At 43.1% G+C, this 22588-nt stretch overlaps 1 protein-coding gene across 1 annotated transcript; it reads right to left on the bottom strand.

Moving 5' to 3' along the window:
* Positions 1 to 18969: 18969 nt before the first annotated feature.
* Positions 18970 to 21365, bottom strand: LOC125554425 (protein neprosin-like). The gene is made up of 4 exons (XM_048717986.2): positions 21092 to 21365; positions 20751 to 20996; positions 20463 to 20609; positions 18970 to 19093 (listed from the first exon to the last, which is right to left on the bottom strand). The coding sequence occupies exons 2-4, from the start codon at positions 20994 to 20996 to the stop codon at positions 19031 to 19033; spliced, it is 456 nt and encodes a 151-aa protein (XP_048573943.2). The 5' UTR covers positions 21092 to 21365; the 3' UTR covers positions 18970 to 19030.
* Between the last annotated feature and the right edge of the window lie 1223 nt (positions 21366 to 22588).

Below are 22588 nucleotides of genomic sequence, written 5' to 3' on the forward strand. Positions count from 1 at the left end.
TGTTAATGTTAGATGAATTAGAACTAGTTTATTTTTAGTAAGAAAATTTATGTATATGGGATTATTTGAACTAGTTGAATTAATAGAACTAGTTTATTTTTAGTAAGAAAATTTAGGTATATGAGATTATTTGAACTAGTTGAATTAATAGAACTAGTTTATTTTTAGTAAATGCTTAGTTGAACTAGTTGGATTAATAGAACTAGTTTATTTTTAGTAAGAAAATTTATAGGTATATGAGATTATTTGAACTAATTAAAATTTAGGTATATGAGATTATTTGAATTAATATAACTAGTTTATTTTTAGTAAATGCTTAGTTGAACTAGTTGAATTAATAGAACTAGTTTATTTTTAGTAAGAAAATTTAGGTATATGAGATTATTTGAATTAATATAACTAGTTTATTTTTAGTAAATGCTTAGTTGAATTAATAGAAGTAGTTGAATTAATTGAATTAGTAAGTGTTTAATGTTTTACCTATATGAACATAAGAAATGTCGTCTGACAACGGAAAAAATTTCATTATGTGCGAATACTGTGAAGACCAGCGCGGCCAGTGCAACAGAAATTTCCTTGTTGATGATAGGCGATTCAGCATCAAGCTGGATGAGACCTTCGAATTCGATACAGTAAGTCACAACGACAAGTCTGTTTTCGTAATTAAGCATGACTTATATATGCTTCATTTGCCTGACTTATAAGTTTTAACTTTCACTATTCTACTAGCGCATCCCTGCCATGCAAGAATTTTTGTCTTGGATAAGATAGGTTTCAATGATATGGAAACTATGGAGGTAAAGAGAGTTTACCTGAAAATTGAGCATGGTTATACTTTCAACGTCAAAGTATACAATGCATACACGTACACCTATTTTGAATGCAAAACTTGGCAAGCACTATGCAAGGCTTATGCATTTGAGCCTGGTATGTTTATCACCTTTGATATTCGTCCGGAAGATGATATTGAAGGTAATTGAGACATATGGGTCAATGTGCAGACGCCTCCAGTTCTACCATTATGTGAGTTCTTCTCAACTATATTTTTGTCTTTGATATTGCTTATTCAAAAATAATTGACAACTAAGTTCTATTGATAGCTTATTTCCATTCAAGCAAACATGTCCGGCGCTTGGTAGACAGGACCTACTACTGTCCCGGAGCTGAACTAAACTGCGAGGAGATAAGTCATTATGTTTCATGGCTTGAGGATCTTCATACTGTCAAGAAAAATTTTCTTCCTGCACTTAGAAATGTTAGTACTCAAAACGTGCACCAATAGTGATGGTATTGAACTACGGTCACATCTATTTAGGAATGATGGTAAGATTTTTACTGTTTGTCCTCAGTGCATCTTTTGCATACATAATTTTTTTGCTAAACTTTCATTGCTAAGTATATTAATTCAGTACTATACGATGTTCTTCAACAGGGACTCCAGATGACAGTTGTGCCTCAGGGGATCGAGACTAAAGGTCGCATGTCAATTGTTAGCTTACGGCCAAGATATCCTGCATTGCACGTGAGTGCATTCAGGATTTCTAGAAGCGATGAATGCTTAATAGTGAAAGATTGGAGGAAAATTGTTAACGATCGCAGAGAAGTACTAGGGGGCAGCAATGAGAAGCGCAGCCCACGATTAGGAGACAGGTTCATCTGCATGCTCTAGTATGATGAATCAGGAGAGCTATACATGTTCTATGCTATTTTACCTGAGAGAGAGTAGCAGGAGTGATTTAGCTAGTTCATGCTCTTAGTACTTATCCTTTCATGTCCGTTTTCTTCGTTCTGAACTTAATCTCAAAGAGTGATTTGCTTTTGTGGTGTTATATATGAACGCTTATAATATCATGACAATCATGTTGAACTCGATGATATTTTTGCTTCCGGTACAAGTGAATGTTTCTTCTTTAAGCTACTGTTGGTGGTGATTAGATAGCGGTAATGACTATGATGATTAAATAGTGATAATGACGACTACGATGATTTTTAGCTAACTAGCTAGAGTATATATACTCATGTTGATGATATGATGCAAGAGTTTTTATATTAATATGATGATGATGATGAGTTATTATATCATTTAATGAAAGAAACCACAGATTAGTTTCAGCTGGATGGATCCTACCTAAGTGGTCAAGTATATATATGCCATATCCATATATATTATACTTGATCACCTAATTAGGTGATCAAGTACATATACTTGATCACTTAGCTAGTAGCTAGATCCAAATGCATCCAGTCGAAACTAATCCGCGATACTTTCACCTAATGATTTAACAACTCACTATAATGTAAAACAATCACTAAATTAAATTGAAAACACAAAATTAAAGGAAAAATTAAAAAAAACACCCAAACATTTAGTACCGGTTGGTGTTACCAACCGGTACTAAAGCCCTACGCGCACCCGGGCCTGGCTCGTGCCATGTGTTTGCACTTTAGCACCGGTTCGTGACGAACCGGTACTAAAGGGGGGGACCTTTAGTCCCCACTCTTTAGTGCCGGTTGGCGAACCGGCACTAAAGGCCGTCACGAACCGGCACTAAAGGCCGGTTCTGCACTAGTGTTATCTTCCCAATCATTATCATCACAACAAGCAATAGCATAACAAAACCGTCATCAATAGTTCTTTCAGACGTTGTTCCATAGGGCAAAGAAGGAATATCATCATCAAGTGCATCATCTTCCATAATTATTTTTGATTCATTTTCATGAGACACAACAATAATTATTTGGGAGGGATACTCTTTTACCTCTATTCTTTCTTCTTTTCTTCTTCTTCACCACATCATGTGTGGGTTTAATCAATTTTTTCGAGCTTCTTATTGATGATATTGGTTGAATAAGGAGCTCCTTCTCGTAACCTATTTCATCATGAGAGACAATAGGAGGGAAAGTGGAAATCTTTACCCTTTCATTAATATTCCTTTTATATTCTATTGGTTTTCCCATCTTTCTATAGTTGGCAATATAAGCATTCTCATTGCAATTTACCATGCAAAACATATAAATATTTTTTAGATTAGTTTCAATGTCATCCGTGAGAATGAATACTTGAAACCAAATATTTTTATGTGTCAACTATTCACTCACCAAAAATAGACAAACCTATTATAAATTCAAGGGTGATCAAGTCATTACAATATTTGGCCATGATTTGGTCATGAAAAAGTTTGCATTGGAAATATAGATGACCAACCTTATCGCAAATTTCACAAGTAATAGGAAAAAGAGAACATAATATTGTAGCAAATTCATCTATCACTTTGAGAAAAAAATTGGTTCTACCAAGTTTATGCTTCTTACAAAATCAATCATCCCTATAAGGCACGTCTTCACAAAGTCTTTCCACTCCACAAAAGTTGACATGCTTATAAGAAACATTTTTATCATGACTAGTGCAATCATCATTAGCATTTTGGATATTCATATAATTCAAACTAACAACATTGCAATCATGCTCATCACTAAAGGATTTTATGCCAAACATTTTATTGAATTCTTCTGCTATCAATTGAGCACAATTTTCTGATCCATCATTTTCAAGAAAGATATTATAAAGATGAACAATATGTGACCACCTCAATTCCATTTTTTTGTAATTTTCTTTCTGTAACCAAAACTAGTGATAAACAAGAAATTAAAAGATTCAATTGCAAGATCTAAAGATATACCTTCAAGTACTCACCTCCCCGGCAACATTGCTAGAAAAGAGCTTGATGTCTACTACGCAACTTTATTCTTGTAGACTCATGTTGTGCCTCCAAGCGCAGAGTTTTGTAGGACAATAGCAATTTTTCCTCAAGTGGATGACCTAAGGTTTATCAATCCGTGGGAGGCGTAGGATGAAGATGGTCTCTCTCAAACAAACCTGCAACTAAATAACAAAGAGTCTCTCGTGTCCCCAACACACCAAATACAATGGTAAATTGTATAGGTGCTCTAGTTCAGCAAAGAGATGGTGATACAAGTGTAATACGGATAGTAGATATATGTTTTGGTAATAGGAAAAAATAAAAACAGCAAGGTAGCAAGGAATAAAAGTGAGCACAAACACTATTGCAATGCTTGAAAATGAGGCCTAGGTTCTGTACTTTCGCTAGTGCAATCTCTCAACAACGCTAATCTAATTGGATAATATAACCATCCTTCAATGTGCGATGAAGAATGACTCCAAAGTTCCTATCTAGCGGAAAACATAAGAATAAATTGTTTGTAGGGTACGAAACCACCTTAAAGTTATTCTTTCCGATCGATCTATTCAAGAGTTCTTACTAAAATAACACAAAGTTATTCTTTCCGATCGATATATCCAAGAGTTCGTACAAAAATAACACCATATGATACGCATCAACCAACTATAATGTCACCTAGATACTCCAATGTCACCACAAGTATCCGTGAGTTAGTTATACAATATGCATCAAACAATTTCATATTCATAAAACTTGATCCAACACAAAGAACTGTTGGGCAACGTTGCATGGAAAACAAAGAAAATTCTATGCACACGCAATGATCTATCCATGGAGATGCATAGCAATGAGGGGGAGAGTGTGTCTACGTACCCTTGTAGACCATAAGCGGAAGCGTTTCACAACGCAGTTGATATAGTCGAACTTTCTTCATGCTCCACCGATCGAGTACCGAACGTACGGCACTTCCAAGTTCTACACACGTTCAGCTCGGTGATGTCCCTCGTCTTCTTGATCCAGCAAGACGTCAAGGTAGTAGATGACTTCCGTAAGCACGGTGGCGTGGTGACGGTGATGGTGAAGTAATCCTTGTAGGGCTTCGCCTAAGCACCGTGAGAATATGGCCGGGGATATAAACTGTGGAGGGGGTGAGGGAGTTCTGGATTAGGGGGTATCCGGACAGCCGGACTATATACTTTGGCCGGACTGATGGACCGTGAAGATACAAGACTCAAGACTTCGTCCCGTGTCCGGATGGGACTCTCCTTTGCGTGGAAGACAAGCTTGGCGATCCGGATATTAGATATCCTTCTTTGTAACTGACTCTGTGTAACCCTAGCCTCCTCCAGTGTCTATATAAACCGGAGGGTTTAGCCCGTAGGGCAGGTACAATCATAATCATCATAGGCTAGCTTCTAGGGTTTAGCCTCTACGATCTCATGGCAGATCTACTCTTGTAATACTCATATCATCAAGATCAATCAAGCAGGAAGTAGGGTTTTACCTCCATCGAGAGGGCCCGAACCAGGGTAAAACATCGTGTCCCCTGCCTCCTGTTACCATTAGCCTTAGACGCACAGTTTGGGACCCTCTACCCGAGATCCGCCGGTTTTGACACCGACATTGGTGCTTTCATTGAGAGTTCCTCTGTGTCGTCGCTGCAAGGCTCGATGGCTCCTTCAATCATCAACAACAACGCGGTCTAGGGTGAGACTTTTCTCCCCGGATGGATCTTCGTGTTTGGCGACTTCGTACTTCGGGCCAATTCACTTGGCCATCTGGAGCAGATCGACAGCTACGCCCCTGGCCATCAGGTCAGGTTCGGAAACTTGAACTACACGGCCGATATCCGTGGAGACTTGATCTTCGACGGATTCGGGCCTACACCGGGAGTGCCGAACAGTCACGACGAGCATGGCTTAGACCTGTTGTCAGACAATACTCAGGATATCGCACCTGCAGGAGCTCCGGACCTAAATCCGGGGCAGATCGCGTCATCCGAGGACGGGTGGATGGACCCCGCCCCGAAGGCCACACACTCATCGGTGATAGAGTCGAACACAGACTCCACGCCCAAGGAAGTCTGTGTCACCGGACCTCCGGACTTGTGTCCGGCTGCAGGTTCCAGACCGCGCGCCCCCGAGCCCGCCGAATCTGGTTGGGCTCCGGTAATGGAGTTCATCGCTGCGGATATCTTCCAGTACTCGCCCTCCGGCGACATGCGGAATTCATTAAGGTCTCTCTCTTTGACAGGAGACTCTTGGCCGAACTATGTCCGGCTCAAGGGGGAAGAAGGCGACGAAGAAATTCATTGCCCACCCACCACCCACTTCATAGCCACTGTCGATGACATAACAGACATGCTTGACTTCGACTCCGATGACACCGACGGTATGGACGTCGGCGCAGGGGACGATTTGGAGCCATCGCCCACGGGGCGCTGGACTGCCACCTCATCATATGATATACATATGGTGGACACGCCTAAGGAGGACGATGGCGACAAAAAAGAAACAACGGAGGATAAACCCCCCGGACAAAAGCCAAAACGACGGCGCAGACGCCGCTCTAAGTCCAGCCACAGTAAAAACAGCGGTAACAGCGCTAGAAAGATCAACACCCCAGTCAACTCCAAAGGCAACAACGACCATATGGACCCATCGATGGAGCAGGATGAGCTAGGTCACGCCGAACACAGCCCGGAGCAGACGCCCGATCACAGCGATCCCGAGGGCCGAACTCATCAACCTGCCCCGGGAGAGAAGCACAGTCCGGATGACGATGCATTCATCATCCCGGAAAAACGTTTGGAACGAGATAACCTCAACAGAAGGCTTATGGCCACTGTGAGAAGTCTAAAGAAGCAGAAGCAAAGACTTAAGGCCGCGCAGGAAACGCTCAACCGCGGATGGAATAAAGTGCTAGACACTAAAGAAAAATACGGCGACGATCGCCACAAAAAGAGCTACCCAAAGCGCAAGCTGCTGCCAGAATTCGACGATGAGGCCATTCCGCCGAAGAACAGTACAGCCAGTAGGCCGGACCAACCACTTCATGACTGCAATAGAGCAGCTACTAATGCCGCAAACGATTTACGTGAGCTCCTAGACAAAAAGGCCGACGCGACAAGGTCCATCTATGGATCTAGAGGACACGCTCCGGCGCAGGATTATGGTCACCAAAATGATCAGACTGATCGAATACCAGTTGGGAATCAGCACCGGACACAACAACAGTGGACAGCCTGCCACAACATGTCCAGATATAGAGGGGCTGCTCAGCCTCTGTGCTTCACCGAAGAGGTACTGGACCACGAATTTCCACAGGGTTTTAAACCCGTGAACATAGAGGCATATGACGGAACGACAGACCCCGGGGTCTGGATTGAGGATATTATCCTTCATATCCACATGGCTCGTGGAGACGACCTCCATGCCATAAAATACCTTCCCCTCAAGTTGAAGGGACCAGCTCGGCACTGGTTGAAAAGCCTCCCCGAAAATTCAATCGGAAGTTGGGAGGAACTTGAGGACGCTTTCAGGGCCAATTTTCAAGGAACCTATGTTCGACCTCCGGACGCTGACGATTTAAGTCACATAATTCAACATCCCGGAGACTCTGCCCGCAAGCTTTGGAATAGATTCCTCACTAAGAAGAATCAAATTGTCGATTGTCCGGATGCCGAAGCCCTAGCGGCCTTCAAGCACAGTATCCGGGATGAGTGGCTCACCAGACACCTCGGCCAAGAAAAGCCGAGGACAATGGCAGCCTTAACAAGCCTTATGACCCGCTTTTGCGCGGGTGAAGAGAGCTGGTTGGCCCGCAGAGGCACCAACGACCCAGGCACAGCCGAAATCAGGGATGGCAACAGGAAGCCACGGCGCAATAAAAACAAGCGTCGAAACAAGGAAGAAAGTCCGGACAACACAACGGTCAACGCCGGATTCAGGGGCTCTCGACCCGGTCAACAAAAGAAGCCATTTAAAGGCTGCAAAGAGGGACCGTCCGGCTTGAACAAAGTCCTGGACTGACTGTGCCAAATTCACGACACCCCCGAAAAACCTGCGAACCACACTCACAGAGAATGTTGGGTCTTTAAGCAGGCCGGCAAGTTAAATGCCGAACACAAGGGAAGGGAAACACCAAGTGAAGACGAGGATGAACCTCGCCAGCCAAACACCGGGGGACAGAAAAAATTCCCACCAGAGGTAAAGACAGTAAACATGATCTACGTGACTCACATACCCAAGAGAAGGCGCAAACGCGCGCTCAGAGACGCATACGCTGTAGAGCCCATCGCCCCCAAACTTAACCCTTGGTTGGCCTGCCCGATCACCTTTGATCACAGGGACTACCCGACTAGTATGCGGCACGGAGGATCGGCTCCCTTGGTGCTCGACCCAATAATCAACGGATACCATCTCACTCGTGTCCTCATGGACGACGGCAGTAGTCTCAATCTAATATACCAGGACACTGTCCACAGGATGGCGATAGACCCATCTAGAATCAGCCAAAGTAACACCACCTTTGAAGGGGTGATACCAGGCGTTGAGGCTCGCTGCAGGGGCTCCCTCGTATTAGAGGTGACATTCGGTTCTCCAGACAACTTCAGAAGCGAAGAATTACTCTTCACCATCGCTCCCCTCCGAAGTGGTTATCATGCATTGCTTGGAAGAACGGCCTTCGCTCGCTTCAACGCAGTACCGCACTACGCCTACCTTAAACTCAAGATGCCCGGGCCACGTGGCGTCATCACCGTTAGCGGAAATACAGAGCATTCCTTACGTGCGGAAGGGTATGCGGCGGCTCTAGCAGCCGGACACTAAGCGGCCTCTCCTATCAGAACGCACAATCGGCCGTTAAGACCACAGACACGGTTAGACAAGTCCGGCACACCACCATTGGTAACAGCCCAGATAAACCTGAGCTGGGTGCTACACATGTAATCCCATAGAAGGCACCAGGGGCTGCAAACATGCAATACAACACACCTTTTGGCTTGACCTTATTAACAGGCCAATGTCTTACACTTCTACTATCCACTGATAATAACCAACTCTTCGCACGCTTACGTCATACTCTTTTACATGAGTTTTCCTTTTTACAGACACCATTCTTGCGATACCCTCCCAGGACATGGCACAACGGAGACAAAGGCGCAGACGTGCATCAGGGCCCCACTCAAAGGTTTCTCTTTAGATTAAGCCCCTGTGTAAACCTTCTTTATTGTCTCCTGTTGCTTAACATCCCATGGGTACTCAATACACCCACAGGGGGTACTGGTGTTATTGGCATTTCGCCACGACAGAATAATGCACGTACCTAGAAATACATGGTTCATAATAAAGGGCGTTACTCAGCCCAGTATATGTTATAAAGTCCGAATACCCTCGGGAGTGTTCGGCGTCGCGAGTTTGGTCTTATATGCATCGGCTCCGAATCATGTCTTTGCTCAAATGTTGGGTTTGCCCGGCTCCTGGGTTTGCTGCCTTACGTTCCGTTTTTATCGGCTAAGGCGGCCAAAGGAGAACTACTGCGATTGTGCCCTGGTTATTCCGGATGAGCACCTCAGTAGAGAAAGCCGAAAACTGACTATCCTGATATAGCGAGAGACTGGTCAACCACTCGAGGACTCATCGGAATCTTTAGGGTTCCTCCGCATTAACGAAGGGCCGTTCCCCGGTCATGTACACACGCGCCCGTATCCGGATGCACGCGAAGGTACCAGGGGCTACATAGTAGCCCCACCGTCAAACTCCTATGGCTAAGTGAAAGTGTTAAAGCTATATAGTCCGGTTGCCTAGTTCGACATGCGATCACCTCCTTAACGGACCAAGACGTTGGAGCATGTGTGATTACGCATCTTTTTGCGAACACCCCCGCATTATATGCGTGGGGGCTGAAGCCAACGACTGCTAACTTTCAGGTTATACATACATCAAACGGCCGCACAGGAGGGACAATAACACTCTCGGGCGAAAGTATAAACATAGCCTCTCTAATTAAAATACAACTGTTTTTACAACGGAACGATTTGTCACTCGAACATGACATTCTTCAAGCACTGAGCCTCTATTAAACGAGCACCTTCTGTTACCTGCTCCAAGTATTGCTCGGTTGGATCCTGGCTTCCCGCCGGATTCTGGGTTGCAATGATGGTGGCCTCCATATTTTTCCAATATGTTTTAACACGGGCAAGAGCCATCCGCGCACCCTCTATGCACGCCGACCTCTTCATGGCATCGATTCGTGATACGGCACCAAGGAATTGTTGCACTAAACCAAAATAACTATCCGGCTTCGGCCCCTTCGGCCATAGATGGTCTATTACAGACCTCATCGCAAGACCGGACAACCTATGGAGCTCAGCCACAGCGGCCATCCTTTCACTAAATGGCAACGGACGCGTTGGAGTACTGAATTGCGACCAGAACAGCCTTTCCACTTCATTATCTTTTTGATCTTCGAAAAACTTGCCCGCATCAGCCATACTCTTTGCCAGATCCGCACATGCATCTGCAGGGCTCCAACGCCGATCTAGAGGAGCGTACTTGGGATCTAAGAACTTCATCCACAACAAATAGGGGCTTCCAGCCGCGATTTCTCCGGCCTGTCGAAGCTCCTCCCGCGCATCCCTAATTTCGGAACGCGTCTCCTTGGCCGCATCAAGGGCCTACTTCAGGTCAGCCGACTTTGCCTGATTCTCCTTTTCAAGGAGCTCATACCGGTCGGCGGCGTTTTTCAGCTACATAGCCATCTCGGCTATTTTATCTTTGCTTCAGCGATGAGCAGCCTGTTCGGCTCTCAACTCTTCGGCCGCCTTTAGGGCAGCCGCATTACTAGCCCGGGCTTGTTCCTTGGCTAGGGCAAGCTCCGCCCTCAGGGCCTCCACGGCAGCAACTCCGCCTGCAGTCAAAGCATATCACATTAACATTATGCTCCTCTTAATATTTCCTATAAAAACAAGGAAAACAGAGCACATACTCCGTGACTCGTTAAGCCGCTCGTTCACAAGTGTGATGTCGGCATCCACAACTTCAATCTGTCGCCTCAGTTCGGCGATTTCACCGGTCCGGTCGGACGCCGGACCCTTAGCCACCTGTGTATGAATACAGTGCGATCATTACTTCAGAATATGATCCTCCGTTTGCCGCCTAGGGCTGGCAACCAGAGTCTCAGGGGCTACTGTCTATACGGAGCACACCTAGCGCGTGCGCCACAACCAAAAAATTACGTATTTCATTATATACCTCAAAGTCTTTGAGCAGGCTCGTAAAAGCTTCATTCAACCCGCTTGTGGCGGATGAAATCTTCTCAAGCACCGTGCTCATTAATGAATGGTGATCCTCCGAGAGAGCAGCTTGCTCCAGAAGACCCGTCAGCGTGTCCGGCCGGTCGCCGATCTGTGCCGGACCCTTCTTATCGCCCCCCGTGGGAGCCGAACGCTCTGGGCTCAGGGCGGCCAAAGTATTAGCTTCTGCCCTCGGCAAATTTGGACTCCTCCGTGACGACACCTCGGGGTCGCCTGCCCCATGAGGCGGAGAGGCAGGTGGGGTTTCACTCTCCATCATCTCCGGAAGAAGATCCCCCGAAGACGAACTCTGTCGAGAAGAGCTGCTAGCCGGACTGCAAAGAATGGATCCTGGTTATTGTTCTCAGAGGAGGAAGCAGTAGCTTTGTATTTATGATTAAGTTACAGCTCGGCTAAGGGCTGGCCCATTTGCGGGCATGGCGCGATGAGGACGCCCTTCGGGGCAGGGCCCCCTGGTGAAGTTTTCTTCCCTTGTCTAGGCACCTCCGTCTCCAAGTCTTCGGAGGCGGCCCTCTTCTTCTCGCGGGGGGAGGAGACCGTAGATTCCCCTCCCCGACTATCCTCCTTTGCGGAGGTAGTAATTCCCCCGGTTTGGATGTGCAATGTGTGAAGCTCTGCTTCTCTGTTCTTCCCTTCGTCTTTCCCCGAGGGCACTTGACTTAGCACACGACTAAGCATCCTGGCTATGGCAGGACTAGGCGAGCCTTCGGGAAGTGGTGCCGGACACCTGATTCTCTCCGCCTTGCTGAGCCAATCCTGGCCGCGGATGGTTTTTAGAATAATGTTATGATAAATATAAACGAAGTGTTTGGTTTCTGGGTTACTTACTTGGGTATCTGGGCGGTTGCAGCTCAGGCCCGCATCCTCGGTGGTGTCCAGACACTTTACTTGTGGTCCGAAGAATAATTTACATATCCCTTCGAGCGTCATGCCGAAGAAGTGTTGAATAGTCTGCGTACTTTCTGGGTTGAACTCCCACATCCAGAGAGGCCAACGTTTGCACGGCAAGATCCGTCGGACTAGCATTACCTGAATTACGCTGACAAGACTAATGTCCCTCTCAAGAAGCTCCTGAATGCGGCTCTGCAATGTTGGTGCATCCTTAGTAGGCCCCCAATCCAGTCCCATGTTGGCCCATGACGCCAACTGAGGCGGAGGGCCCAAGCGGAAGTCGGGGGCAGCCACCCACTTTGTGCCTCTGGGAGCCGTGACGTAAAACCACCTCCGCTACCATAGATCGGACACCTCCGGGAAGAGGCCCTCTAGCCATGGAGCGTCGGCGTTTCTGCTTATTGCAGCACCTCCGCACTCCGCGTGTCGCCCCTCAATCATCTTCAGCTTCACATTGAAGGTCTCGAGCCATAAGTTGATGTGCAGGGTGATGTGGACGAAGGCTTCGCACACGACGATGAACGATGAGATGTGAAGGATGGAGTCCGGAGCTAGATCATGAAAATCTAGCCTGTAATAGAACATGAGCCCTCTCACAAAGGGATCAAGGGTGAAGCCTAAGCCGCGGAGGAAGTGAGAAACAAATACGACGCTCTCGTTGGGCTTGGGAGTAGAGATGACCTGCCCTGGAGCAGGAAGCCTGTGCTTGATGTCGGCGGTCAGATATCTAACATCCCTAAGCTTCGCAATGTCCTCCTCTGTGACAGAGGAGGCCATCCACCGGCCTTGAAGGTTGGATCCAGACATGATTGAAGATCCGAAGGGCCTAAGCTTGGGCTTCAGGTGTTGGAACTCGAGATGCGGAAAGGCGCGAGCGTGGTAGGAAAGAGGGATAGGCCTCGACCCTCTATAAAGGGGGTGAATATCAAGCATCCCCAGCGTGACCGTCAGAGACTTGCCTAAAAACCCAGAGTCATACCAACACGCGTAGTGGGGTTGCCCGCGCCCGTATTGATGGAGGATCCCGCAATAAAGGGAACATGATCTCTGCTTCGACAAAGGCGTGCCAATAAAACCACCTCGCAACGTGTGTCGAGGCAGGCCGAGAAAAACTAGCTCGTATTGAGCCAGGCCGCGGCGTAAGGGCACACCGTAAAAAGATTGTCAGCAGATTAGATTTGTAAAATGTTATGCTCTCTACGGTGGTGTGCGGAAATTATCTCACAGAGTCAGACACAATCCTTAACCTGCTTTGGAGTATTCGGAGATGGAACCCGCCTTGCAATGCCGAAGACAATCTACGCGCCGGACTCATCATCATTGAAGCCTGATTCAGAGGCTACTAAGGAAGTCCTGGATTAGGGGGTATCCGGACAGCCGGACTATATACTTTGGCCGGACTGATGGACCGTGAAGATACAAGACTCAAGACTTCGTCCCGTGTCCGGATGGGACTCTCCTTTGCGTGGAAGACAAGCTTGGCGATCCGGATATTAGATATCCTTCTTTGTAACTGACACTGTGTAACCCTAGCCTCCTCCAGTGTCTACATAAACTAGAGGGTTTAGCCCGTAGGGCAGGTACAATCATAATCATCATAGGCTAGCTTCTAGGGTTTAGCCTCTACGATCTCATGGCAGATCTACTCTTGTAATACTCATATCATCAAGATCAATCAAGCAGGAAGTAGGGTTTTACCTCCATCGAGAGGGCCCGAACCTGGGTAAAACATCGTGTCCCCTGCCTCCTGTTACCATTAGCCTTAGACGCACAGTTCGGGACCCCTACCCGAGATCCGCCGGTTTTGACACCGACAGGGGGGCGCCACACACGGCTAGGCAATTGTCTGGTGTGCGCTAGGGCGCCCCCTATATAGGTGGGAGGGAGGGAGGAGCAGCCCAAGTAGGAGGAATCCTACTTGGAGTCCCTCCCAAGCCGCGCGCACACCTGCCATATATAACCGATGGGAAAGGAAAGAGGGGGGAGGGAAGGGAGTGGGAACCCTCATCCCCAGTTTCCTTTCCCTTCTCCCCTTTCCTTCCCCTCCTTAGGTCGACCCATATGGGGGGCGCACCAGCGCCTTGTGGCTGGTGTGTTTCCCCTCTTGGCCCATAAGGCCCATATCTTTTGTCGGGGGTGCCCGGAAACCCTTCCGGTGACCCAATAAGTACCTGATACCCTCCGAAACACTTCCGGTGTCCGAATTCTATTGCCCTATATATCAATATTTACCTCTCGACCATTTCGAGACTCCTCGTCATGTCTGTGATCTCATCTGGGACTCCGAACAACATTCGGTCACCAAATCACATAACTCATTTAATACTAAACCGTCATCAAACGTTAAGCGTGCGGACCCTACGGGTTCGAGAAATATATAGACATGAACGAGACACCTCTCTGGTCAATAACCAATAGCGTAACCTGGATGCCCATATTGGATCCTACATATTCTATGAAGATATTTATCGGTCGAACCGTTCTGACAACATACTTAATGCCCTTTGTCCATCGATATGTTACTTGCCCGAGATTCGATCGTCGGTATCTTCATACCTAGTTCAATATCGTTACTAGCAAGTCTCTTTACTCGTTCCATAAAACATCACCTCGTGAACAACTCCTTAGTCATTTGTTTGCAAGCTTATGATGTGTATTACAGAGAGGGCCCCGAGATACCTCTCCGATAGTCGGAGTGAAAAATCCTAGTCTCGATCTATGCCAACTCAGCAAACACCTTCGAAGATACCTGTAGAGCATGTTTATGATCACCCAGTTATGTTGTGACATTTTATAGCACACAAGGCATTCCTCTGATATCCGGGAGTTGCATAATCTCATAGTCGAAGGAATATGTATTTGACATGAAGAAAGCAATAGCAAGAAAACTGAACCATCATTATGCTAAGCTAACGGATGGGTCTTGTCCATAACATCATTCTCCTAATGATGTCATCCCGTTATCAAATGACAAATCATGTATATGGTTCGGAAACCTTAACCATCTTTGATCAACGAGCTAGTTTAGTAGAGGCTTACTAGGGACACGATATTGTTTATGTATTTACACATGTATTTAAGTTTCCGATCAATACAATTGTAGCATGAATAATAAACCTTTATTATGAATAAGGAAATATAAAATAATAACTTTATTATTGCCCATTTCCTTCAAGAACCTCAAAGAGCGCCCAAAGATTTCTACCGGAGAAACAAGGATGAAAAGCGTGCATCAACCCCTATGCATAGATTACCCCAATGTCACCTCAAGAATCCGCGAGTTGAGTGCCAAAACATATATCAAGTGAATCAAAATAATATCCTATTGTCACCAGGGTATTCATATGCAAGACATATATCAAGTGCTCTCAAATCCATAAAAGTATTCAATCCAATAAAACGAAATCTCACAGGGAAAACTCAATTCATCACAAGATAGAGAGGGAGAAACACCATATGATCCAACTATATTAACAAAGCCCGCAATACATCAAGATCGGGCCAAATCAAGAACAGGAGAGAGAGAGAGAGAGAAAGAGAGAGAGAGAGAGAGATTAAACACATACCTACTGGTACAAACCCTCAGCCGGACTACTTCCTCCTCATCATGGAGACCATACGGATGATGAAGATGGCCTCGGTGATGATTTCCCCCCTCCGGCAGGGAGCCGGATCTGTCTCCCGATTGGTTTTTGGTGGCTACGGAGGCTTGCGGCGGCGGAACTTCTGATGGTTTCTCTATTTATAGAATTTTTCAGCGTTGGAATCATGCGAAGATGGGCCACGAGTGGGCCACAAGACACCAGGGCATGTCCTGGTGGGTTGTGCCCACCTCGTGGCTCTTCTGGCCCTCCCACGAAGCTCTAGTGCCTCTTTTGTTCCAAAAATAATCGTCAAAAAGTTTCATTGCATTTGGAGAAATTTTATTTCTGCACAAAAAACAACACCATGCCAGTTCTGCTGAAAACAGCGTTAGTCCGGGTTAGTTCTATGCCAATCATACCAAAACCATATAAAATTGTTGTAAACATGACATGAATACTTCATAAATTATAGATACGTTGAAGACGTATCACTACTCAATCTACATATTAAAGTTGGCAAACTCTAATCAAATAATGTCTCTTAAACATGCCAAGAAAGTGTAAGGATAAATAGTTCTATTTTAGACAAAGTGCACATTCGTTTTTTACATTTGGTGCCAGTTAGGTTACTAAGTTAATTTATGGCTCAAAGGACAAAATATCTTGTAGGTGATTGAAAAATAGATATGTAATTTCTCAATGTAGGAGGTGTTCGACACTATGAGAAGAATGGTGACCACTCCAAAACTTAGGATAAAAACTATGAGCACCATGAGGAAAAAACCAATGTGATCCTCCTTTATCGCTCTAAATAACCCCAAAGAGTTTCTTGGTAAAAATGTTTTAAAGCTTTTTGTCACCATAAATGCTAACTGACGGGCCAATGTTCCTATATACATACAAAAGGTCACGACCATCAACGGCTACCCATGCGCAATACACCACCACTGTTGAGTTCATGAACGATAATTTCAAAATGACATGTCTCAGAAGAAACACATGCCCATCCAGGGAGAATCATGTGGAAATTATAGTGCAATTTGGTTTAGGGTATCTTCTACCTTCACCACAAAGAAAATGAACATTACTTAGTGGAAGATTTTTCTGAAGTCCAGTGCGACACACTTTTAACATACTCCTTCCGTTTCTTTTCAATCCACATATAAGGTTTGTCTGTAGTCAAACTTCATATGGTTTGACCAATTTTGTATTTTAAAATTTTAGTATCTACAATACATAAGTGATACAATATGAAAATTAATTTAATGATGCATGATATTTATTTTCCAATGTGAATGCTTATTTTTTCAGCATTAAGTTATTCAAACTTTACGAAATTTGACTTCAAACAAGTCTTATATGCAGAGTAAAAAGACGGTGGGATTACATGCAAATTTCTTCTAGCTATGACACCTTTGCACACCAGGCTGGAACTCTTCCATCAAGTGGGGAAAGACTATTCTTTTTTATATTTTGAAGTTGGTATTATATGACTCAAGGATAGAAAATACATGGGTTGCAAGTTTAAATTTAGAACCACGGTTTGGGTATTCAAGCAGAAATCTAGAATCTCTCGTGTGTAAATTTTATAGTTATGGAGTATAATTTATATTACCTCAAGATAAATCACTATTTTTGTCTATAAAATACTAGCCTAGCGGGACTCAAATAATGAAAGGGCATCATCTTTATTGGCAGGAGAAAGCTTCTACAAGGTGGCAATATTCGATGGAGAATGATAGAAAATATGTTCTTGTTCATGAGAAATTGGTCGATGGAGACGAAGAAAATGCTCAATCAGATAACATCATGTCCCATATGGGAACAAATCTCATTGAGAAAGAAAAAAGGTTTGGTCACTAAGATTTGCTAGATGTTTCTTTAAAAATATAGTGATAAATACAATATTTAATGGACAATTATTTTGAGATCTGAAAGTTTGATGTAAATAGGCTTATCCTTACCAAAAGTACATGATGTTTAGTTCTAGTGCCTATGGAGTTGTAACAACAAATGATGAAAGCCACTTATTACATATTCCCAAACATGCGGTGAAACATAAGTGCATATGTTACAAGCTTCTAATGCTTTTTCACATCTCTTAGGAATCAAGTGGTACAGAATAGTTTGGCATTGCATCACAACACATAGAGTTGTATTGGGGCCACAAGTAACACATAAAGCATTATATTACAAAAGGTATACTTTTCATGGGCTATTAGTGTTATTAATTCCCAGGCCCTCCATAGTAGATGTAAGTGCCCCAGTTGCTTCCATAAACACCACCTTGCACATCATAACTGTTGTTCTGTTGAGCTATTAAGCCCACATCACTTGGCGGTATGAGAGAGTTGGAGGAATCCACGACTTGGATGTTCCTAATGTAACTGGCCTAACGGAACCCTTCATTGGGGAAGTGTCCACTACCCATATGTGTGGAAGTTTGGCCGACATCAGGTGAAAATACCTCACCACCCCACTAGACAGAGGAGGCACTATTCGCCAAGTAGGTGAAGATGAATGATGGCCAATATCCCACATAATATCCCCCCACTTGTAGCCACCAATTCCCCCCGTCTTGTCCTACAAGCTAAAAATAGTTTACTACGAAATACATAATGATTAACAGAATATAGATGACTTAAGTTCCCAAGTTAAAGATGATACAACAAACTAATGGGCTAGTGTATCACAACACATTAGTGAGTTCATGTGCAACTATTTAAATATCTTACTTAGTTTAACTTACTTAATGTCAATGGCTAATATTTATTCGTTTCAACTCTAACCAGATAAGGAGGTGTAACTTCAAAGATCCCTTGTTCAATAGCTAAATTAACAGTGTTGCACTCGAAGACAAATATGAAATACGCATGGATACAACTGCTACACCATTTGTGTGCCAATAAATAGGCCAGGAACCCACAATTGATAGAGAAAACAAGAGAACATTGGCATCGATTCTCTGTGCCCATTCAAGAATTTGATTTTGTATGCCTAAGTTGAAGTATACTTGAATTTCTCACTCTTTCTCATTAGCATAGGCTTTTGGTTTGAACTCCTGTAGCTCAAAGCTAGATTTCTCGAGTTCTAATCCTAGTGACTGCTATAAAGTAAATAATTGTGGCCGATTCCTATTTCCACTCCTAGGTCTAAGGGAGCATGAACATGAGGAGGAAATGTTGAAGTAAGTGAATTCTCCCACATTTCCCCATCAGCTTACCCTTTTTGATTGAACTGTTCGGCACAAACAACTCAAAACTTAGGATTTAAGTGTTGTATTACCTTCCAAACTAAAATGTCAATGTCATATTGTGCGCCTCTATAGGTGGAGGTTGGGGAGATACTGCCACCAAGGGTGATCTGATTGTTTGTCTGGATGAACCCTGAGCAATGTAGGTTGTAACATCATGTTGTTTGATACGCATCGCGCTACAAAATTTCACACAGTAGAAAAGTAGCATCTTGATTTTATTACCAACATTCATAAAAGGAGGGCTCAATATTTCCAAAAATTAAGATACAATTAAATATGATGTTTATCTTGCAGTCCAGTAGATGATGAGTCTAGTATTTCTATCCATATATAGACCTGGGTATACCTGCAATGTTTGTATAGAGGACAAAGCCATCAGCCACATTGAAAGTGATTGCACAACTAACTACACCATTATATATTGAATGATTGGGGAACAGATAGATAGACTGGGAGAGAGAGTGAGGGAGGAAGAGTGAGATTTTGAAGGTTGTCCTTTTATCGCAGCACATGAAAAAGCAAGACAATCTTTGTCTTTGCACACACCGTGTTTCTCCCTTCCTTCCATTGAAATTATACAGATACAATGAGACTTGCCAACAAGTTTGTTCATATGATAAATTCCCATGGAATCCATCTTTTCAATCCTTTTTCTGGCATCTTCATTTTTTTTATTGAGCAGTGGTGTCTTATACCTTTTGCACAATTGATGACTCATAGAATTGAATGTTGCTTGTTTATTTAGTTGAGTCCCTTTAAAAATTCACCCTATCCATGGTTATATATCTAGGATGTCATAGTTTTAGTATTGTACATAATGTTGTCGGGACAAATTTCACATGCCTAATGTACCTCACTAGTCCATGAACACAAGCACCCACATGGACATAAGAGATATAGGTATTTTATAAGATACTGCATAAATTAATTGTTTTTGGATGAAATGAGGTCCACATTTGCTCAAAATTGATTATCCACCATCTTGTTATTATCATTGTCATGTGTTTCATGAATAAAACATATTTAATGATTGCAAAACCATAGAAAGTGATATGCTTATTAGTCCATGCTACATGCATACATGCATGGTTTACATGGTGGCACATTGAGGCATCGATCGGTCCTGAGCTGCTTGGGTCACAGTCCTGATCATGCCATACGATTTCTTTGATGAGTGTACCACTTTTTGACTCTTTCTGGTACTATGGAACGAGTTCGTCCAGGGCCTAGCCCAATTCTGGATGTACTAGTGTGACACGCTTCATGCGAGTATACTTTGAGTTAGGAAGGATATGTACATACAATTAGCTTTTTCTTTATATATAGTGGGAGGGCTAGCTAATTTAGTCTCTTATTTATGGGGATTTGTTTTGTAGTATTAATATTAATAAGGAGGGAAGTGTGTACTTTATATGTAGATTTAGAGGGTTAGTTTATTTTTAATAATATTTTGGTGGGATAATGAAGATGTACATTAGAGGGTTACTAAAGATTATGTTTTATAATAGCACACGTGGACAATTTAGATATGCATTTAGAGGTTTATTTGATATTATTTTGCATGATATATCTCATAGGTTGCTTTAGGTTCTTTTTGATAACGACAATGTAGGTAAGGGAGATGACTATATAAATGTTAGTTTAGATTATATTCCAGAAGTGGATTAATACATCATATATGAAAGTGGGTTTAATGTTTCCCTTTGAGGTCTGACCTGCCATCCAGCTTCAATGGTATTGAGGTCGTTGCCACTATAGGAACCCCCAATGATCCATAGTTGTGTCAAGCTAAAGTCATCGGCCCTTGCAATTGTTGGTTTCCACAAATTGAAGCTGGCTTTGGTCCCATGGAAGTTATCAACCTATGCAGATACAATGGCATGCTGCTCAATATGAGATAAAACAAATTTGAATGAGCACTTTCAGAATCAAATAATAGTAGTAATAATCCAAGAGGGACATTATTTCTCATTTGAATGTGATTCTTAAATGGCTTTTTATACCTGGTACCCCGTCGATATATTGGATATTACTGGTTTATTGATTGAATCGAGGTTTGCGATGCTCTGGGGCCTCTTTTTGCCATACCTCTTGATGGAATTGGCCCTCAAGACATCCTCCTCCTTGGTCCTTTGGATTGGTATTGTGTTCACAGGGCACTTGCCATTTTGATGCCATGTTTGGGTGATGTGATGGGGTGCGATGTTAGATTCATGATACATGCCTCCTGGATGGTAAGAAGGCTGCATCTGAATTGTGGAACCATTTTGGATATTGGAGAGCATAGCAACTTGTCAACAACCAATCGCGACATGAAAAGGGAAATGGCGTTGCAATGTTTTACCTGTATAGTATGGTTCTTGAGGAGAGGATGGTCGAATGCAGGTTGTTTGGAGATGTGCACATAGTCTATGATGTCTCCATCTAGGCTCTGTTAACTTATAGGAATCAGTGGTTGCAATTGGAGAGAAAAAATAGAATAGTTCGAGCAAACTAGAAAACATTAGATCTTCGCTACAATCTTCTCATAGACAATGCATAATGTGGAATAAAATAAAAAATTGCTTTCGACAACTATATGCAAACTCAATCAACCTTGGGATTTTAATTTTGTTAAGAAAATAGGATTCCACTCCTAAACAAAAGCCGAGCAAGGATTCCCTTTGTTTATACGATGGATGATGTATGCACTCTATCTCTCAGTATCCAAAAGACAACACTTGCTCGATACATTAATTTCTAGACATCATATTAATCAGATTGGATCTACATACGAACCACTTATCTTTCTAAACAATATAATATTTGGATTTTATAACAAAAGTTGGGTTACATTTCGATGTTAATGTTAGTACACATGACTATGTTGATATGGTTTATTCTATGCTTGAGCTTGGCTTATGTCTTAGGCATTGAATAAAATGCACATCCAGGTAGGATGAAGTTTGATGGGACAATTAATTAAATGGAAACAAAAATATCTAGTTTTGAATTGAAGTTTATCTATTATATTACTTTATTACTATACTAACTAGAGATTCCCTATAAGTTCTTACATTAATTCGGGAAAGAAAATCTAACCATCTATTTTTTGGGACCAAATTATAAGGGCTAAGATTTAATTCAAGCATAAAAATAGAAGAGTAATATAAAACAAGTTCGATAGGTGAATCTACAGTATACACAGAAGGAAAAGGCACATTTAAAGTATCATTTTTAGTGTGTGTCCTAAAGACAGGAAAAGAATTTTCACATTCATAAAAGATGTGCAAATTCTAATAACCACAATATTTAAAGGAGTTTACATGCATACATGCAGTTCAACTAAAGATGTTTTTACAATCCCTCCCTGTTGCTAGGTTTATTTTTTGTGATTATGCTTGCGCACATTCCTGCTTCAGCTCTTCAAGATAAAAAAATACAAGAACATGAAATAAAATAAATTTAGAGCTTGTGATCTTCAGTGATAGTACAGATAATGCAATTGAAAAAATGACTCACCTGGCTTGTTTTATCAAGCATGATGGATGTTGGTCTAGAAAAGTTGATATTGACTAGATCATAATGATGGAAAAACATGCATTGGTCTTGCCTAACGTAGGATGGATAGGTGGTAATCAGGGCTGGGTGTGGCACTGTAGTGGAAATGAGGTGGTTGCTTTCAGCATAGAAGGCATGGCTCTGATACAACTAAACTTGATCCTATTTATTTTTCTTAGCTCTAGTACATGGTTCAATATTTTTTTTGACTATTACTAAAAAAATTCAGCTCTCTACTACTTTGTTCCAACACAGTTTATTTACTTTCACAGCCTATGTTTGATCTATTATAAATAGACCG

The sequence above is a fragment of the Triticum urartu genome, chromosome 4A (assembly GCF_056163025.1).
Source record: "Triticum urartu cultivar PI428250 chromosome 4A, HENAU_Tu73, whole genome shotgun sequence".
NCBI classification, from domain to species: domain Eukaryota; kingdom Viridiplantae; phylum Streptophyta; class Magnoliopsida; order Poales; family Poaceae; genus Triticum; species Triticum urartu.

Bases quoted from the DNA above. Each gene is read 5' to 3' on its own strand.
- LOC125554425 (XM_048717986.2), bottom strand. From the start codon at position 20,996: ATGCAGCCTTCTTACCATCCAGGAGGCATGTATCATGAATCTAACATC. The intron at 20,610-20,750 runs GTATAAAAAGCC...GTATCTGCATAG, and splicing joins ATATATCGACGGGGTACCAG to GTTGATAACTTCCATGGGAC. The intron at 19,094-20,462 runs GTCAGACCTCAA...CAAACATTGCAG, and splicing joins CCATTGAAGCTGGATGGCAG to GTATACCCAGGTCTATATAT.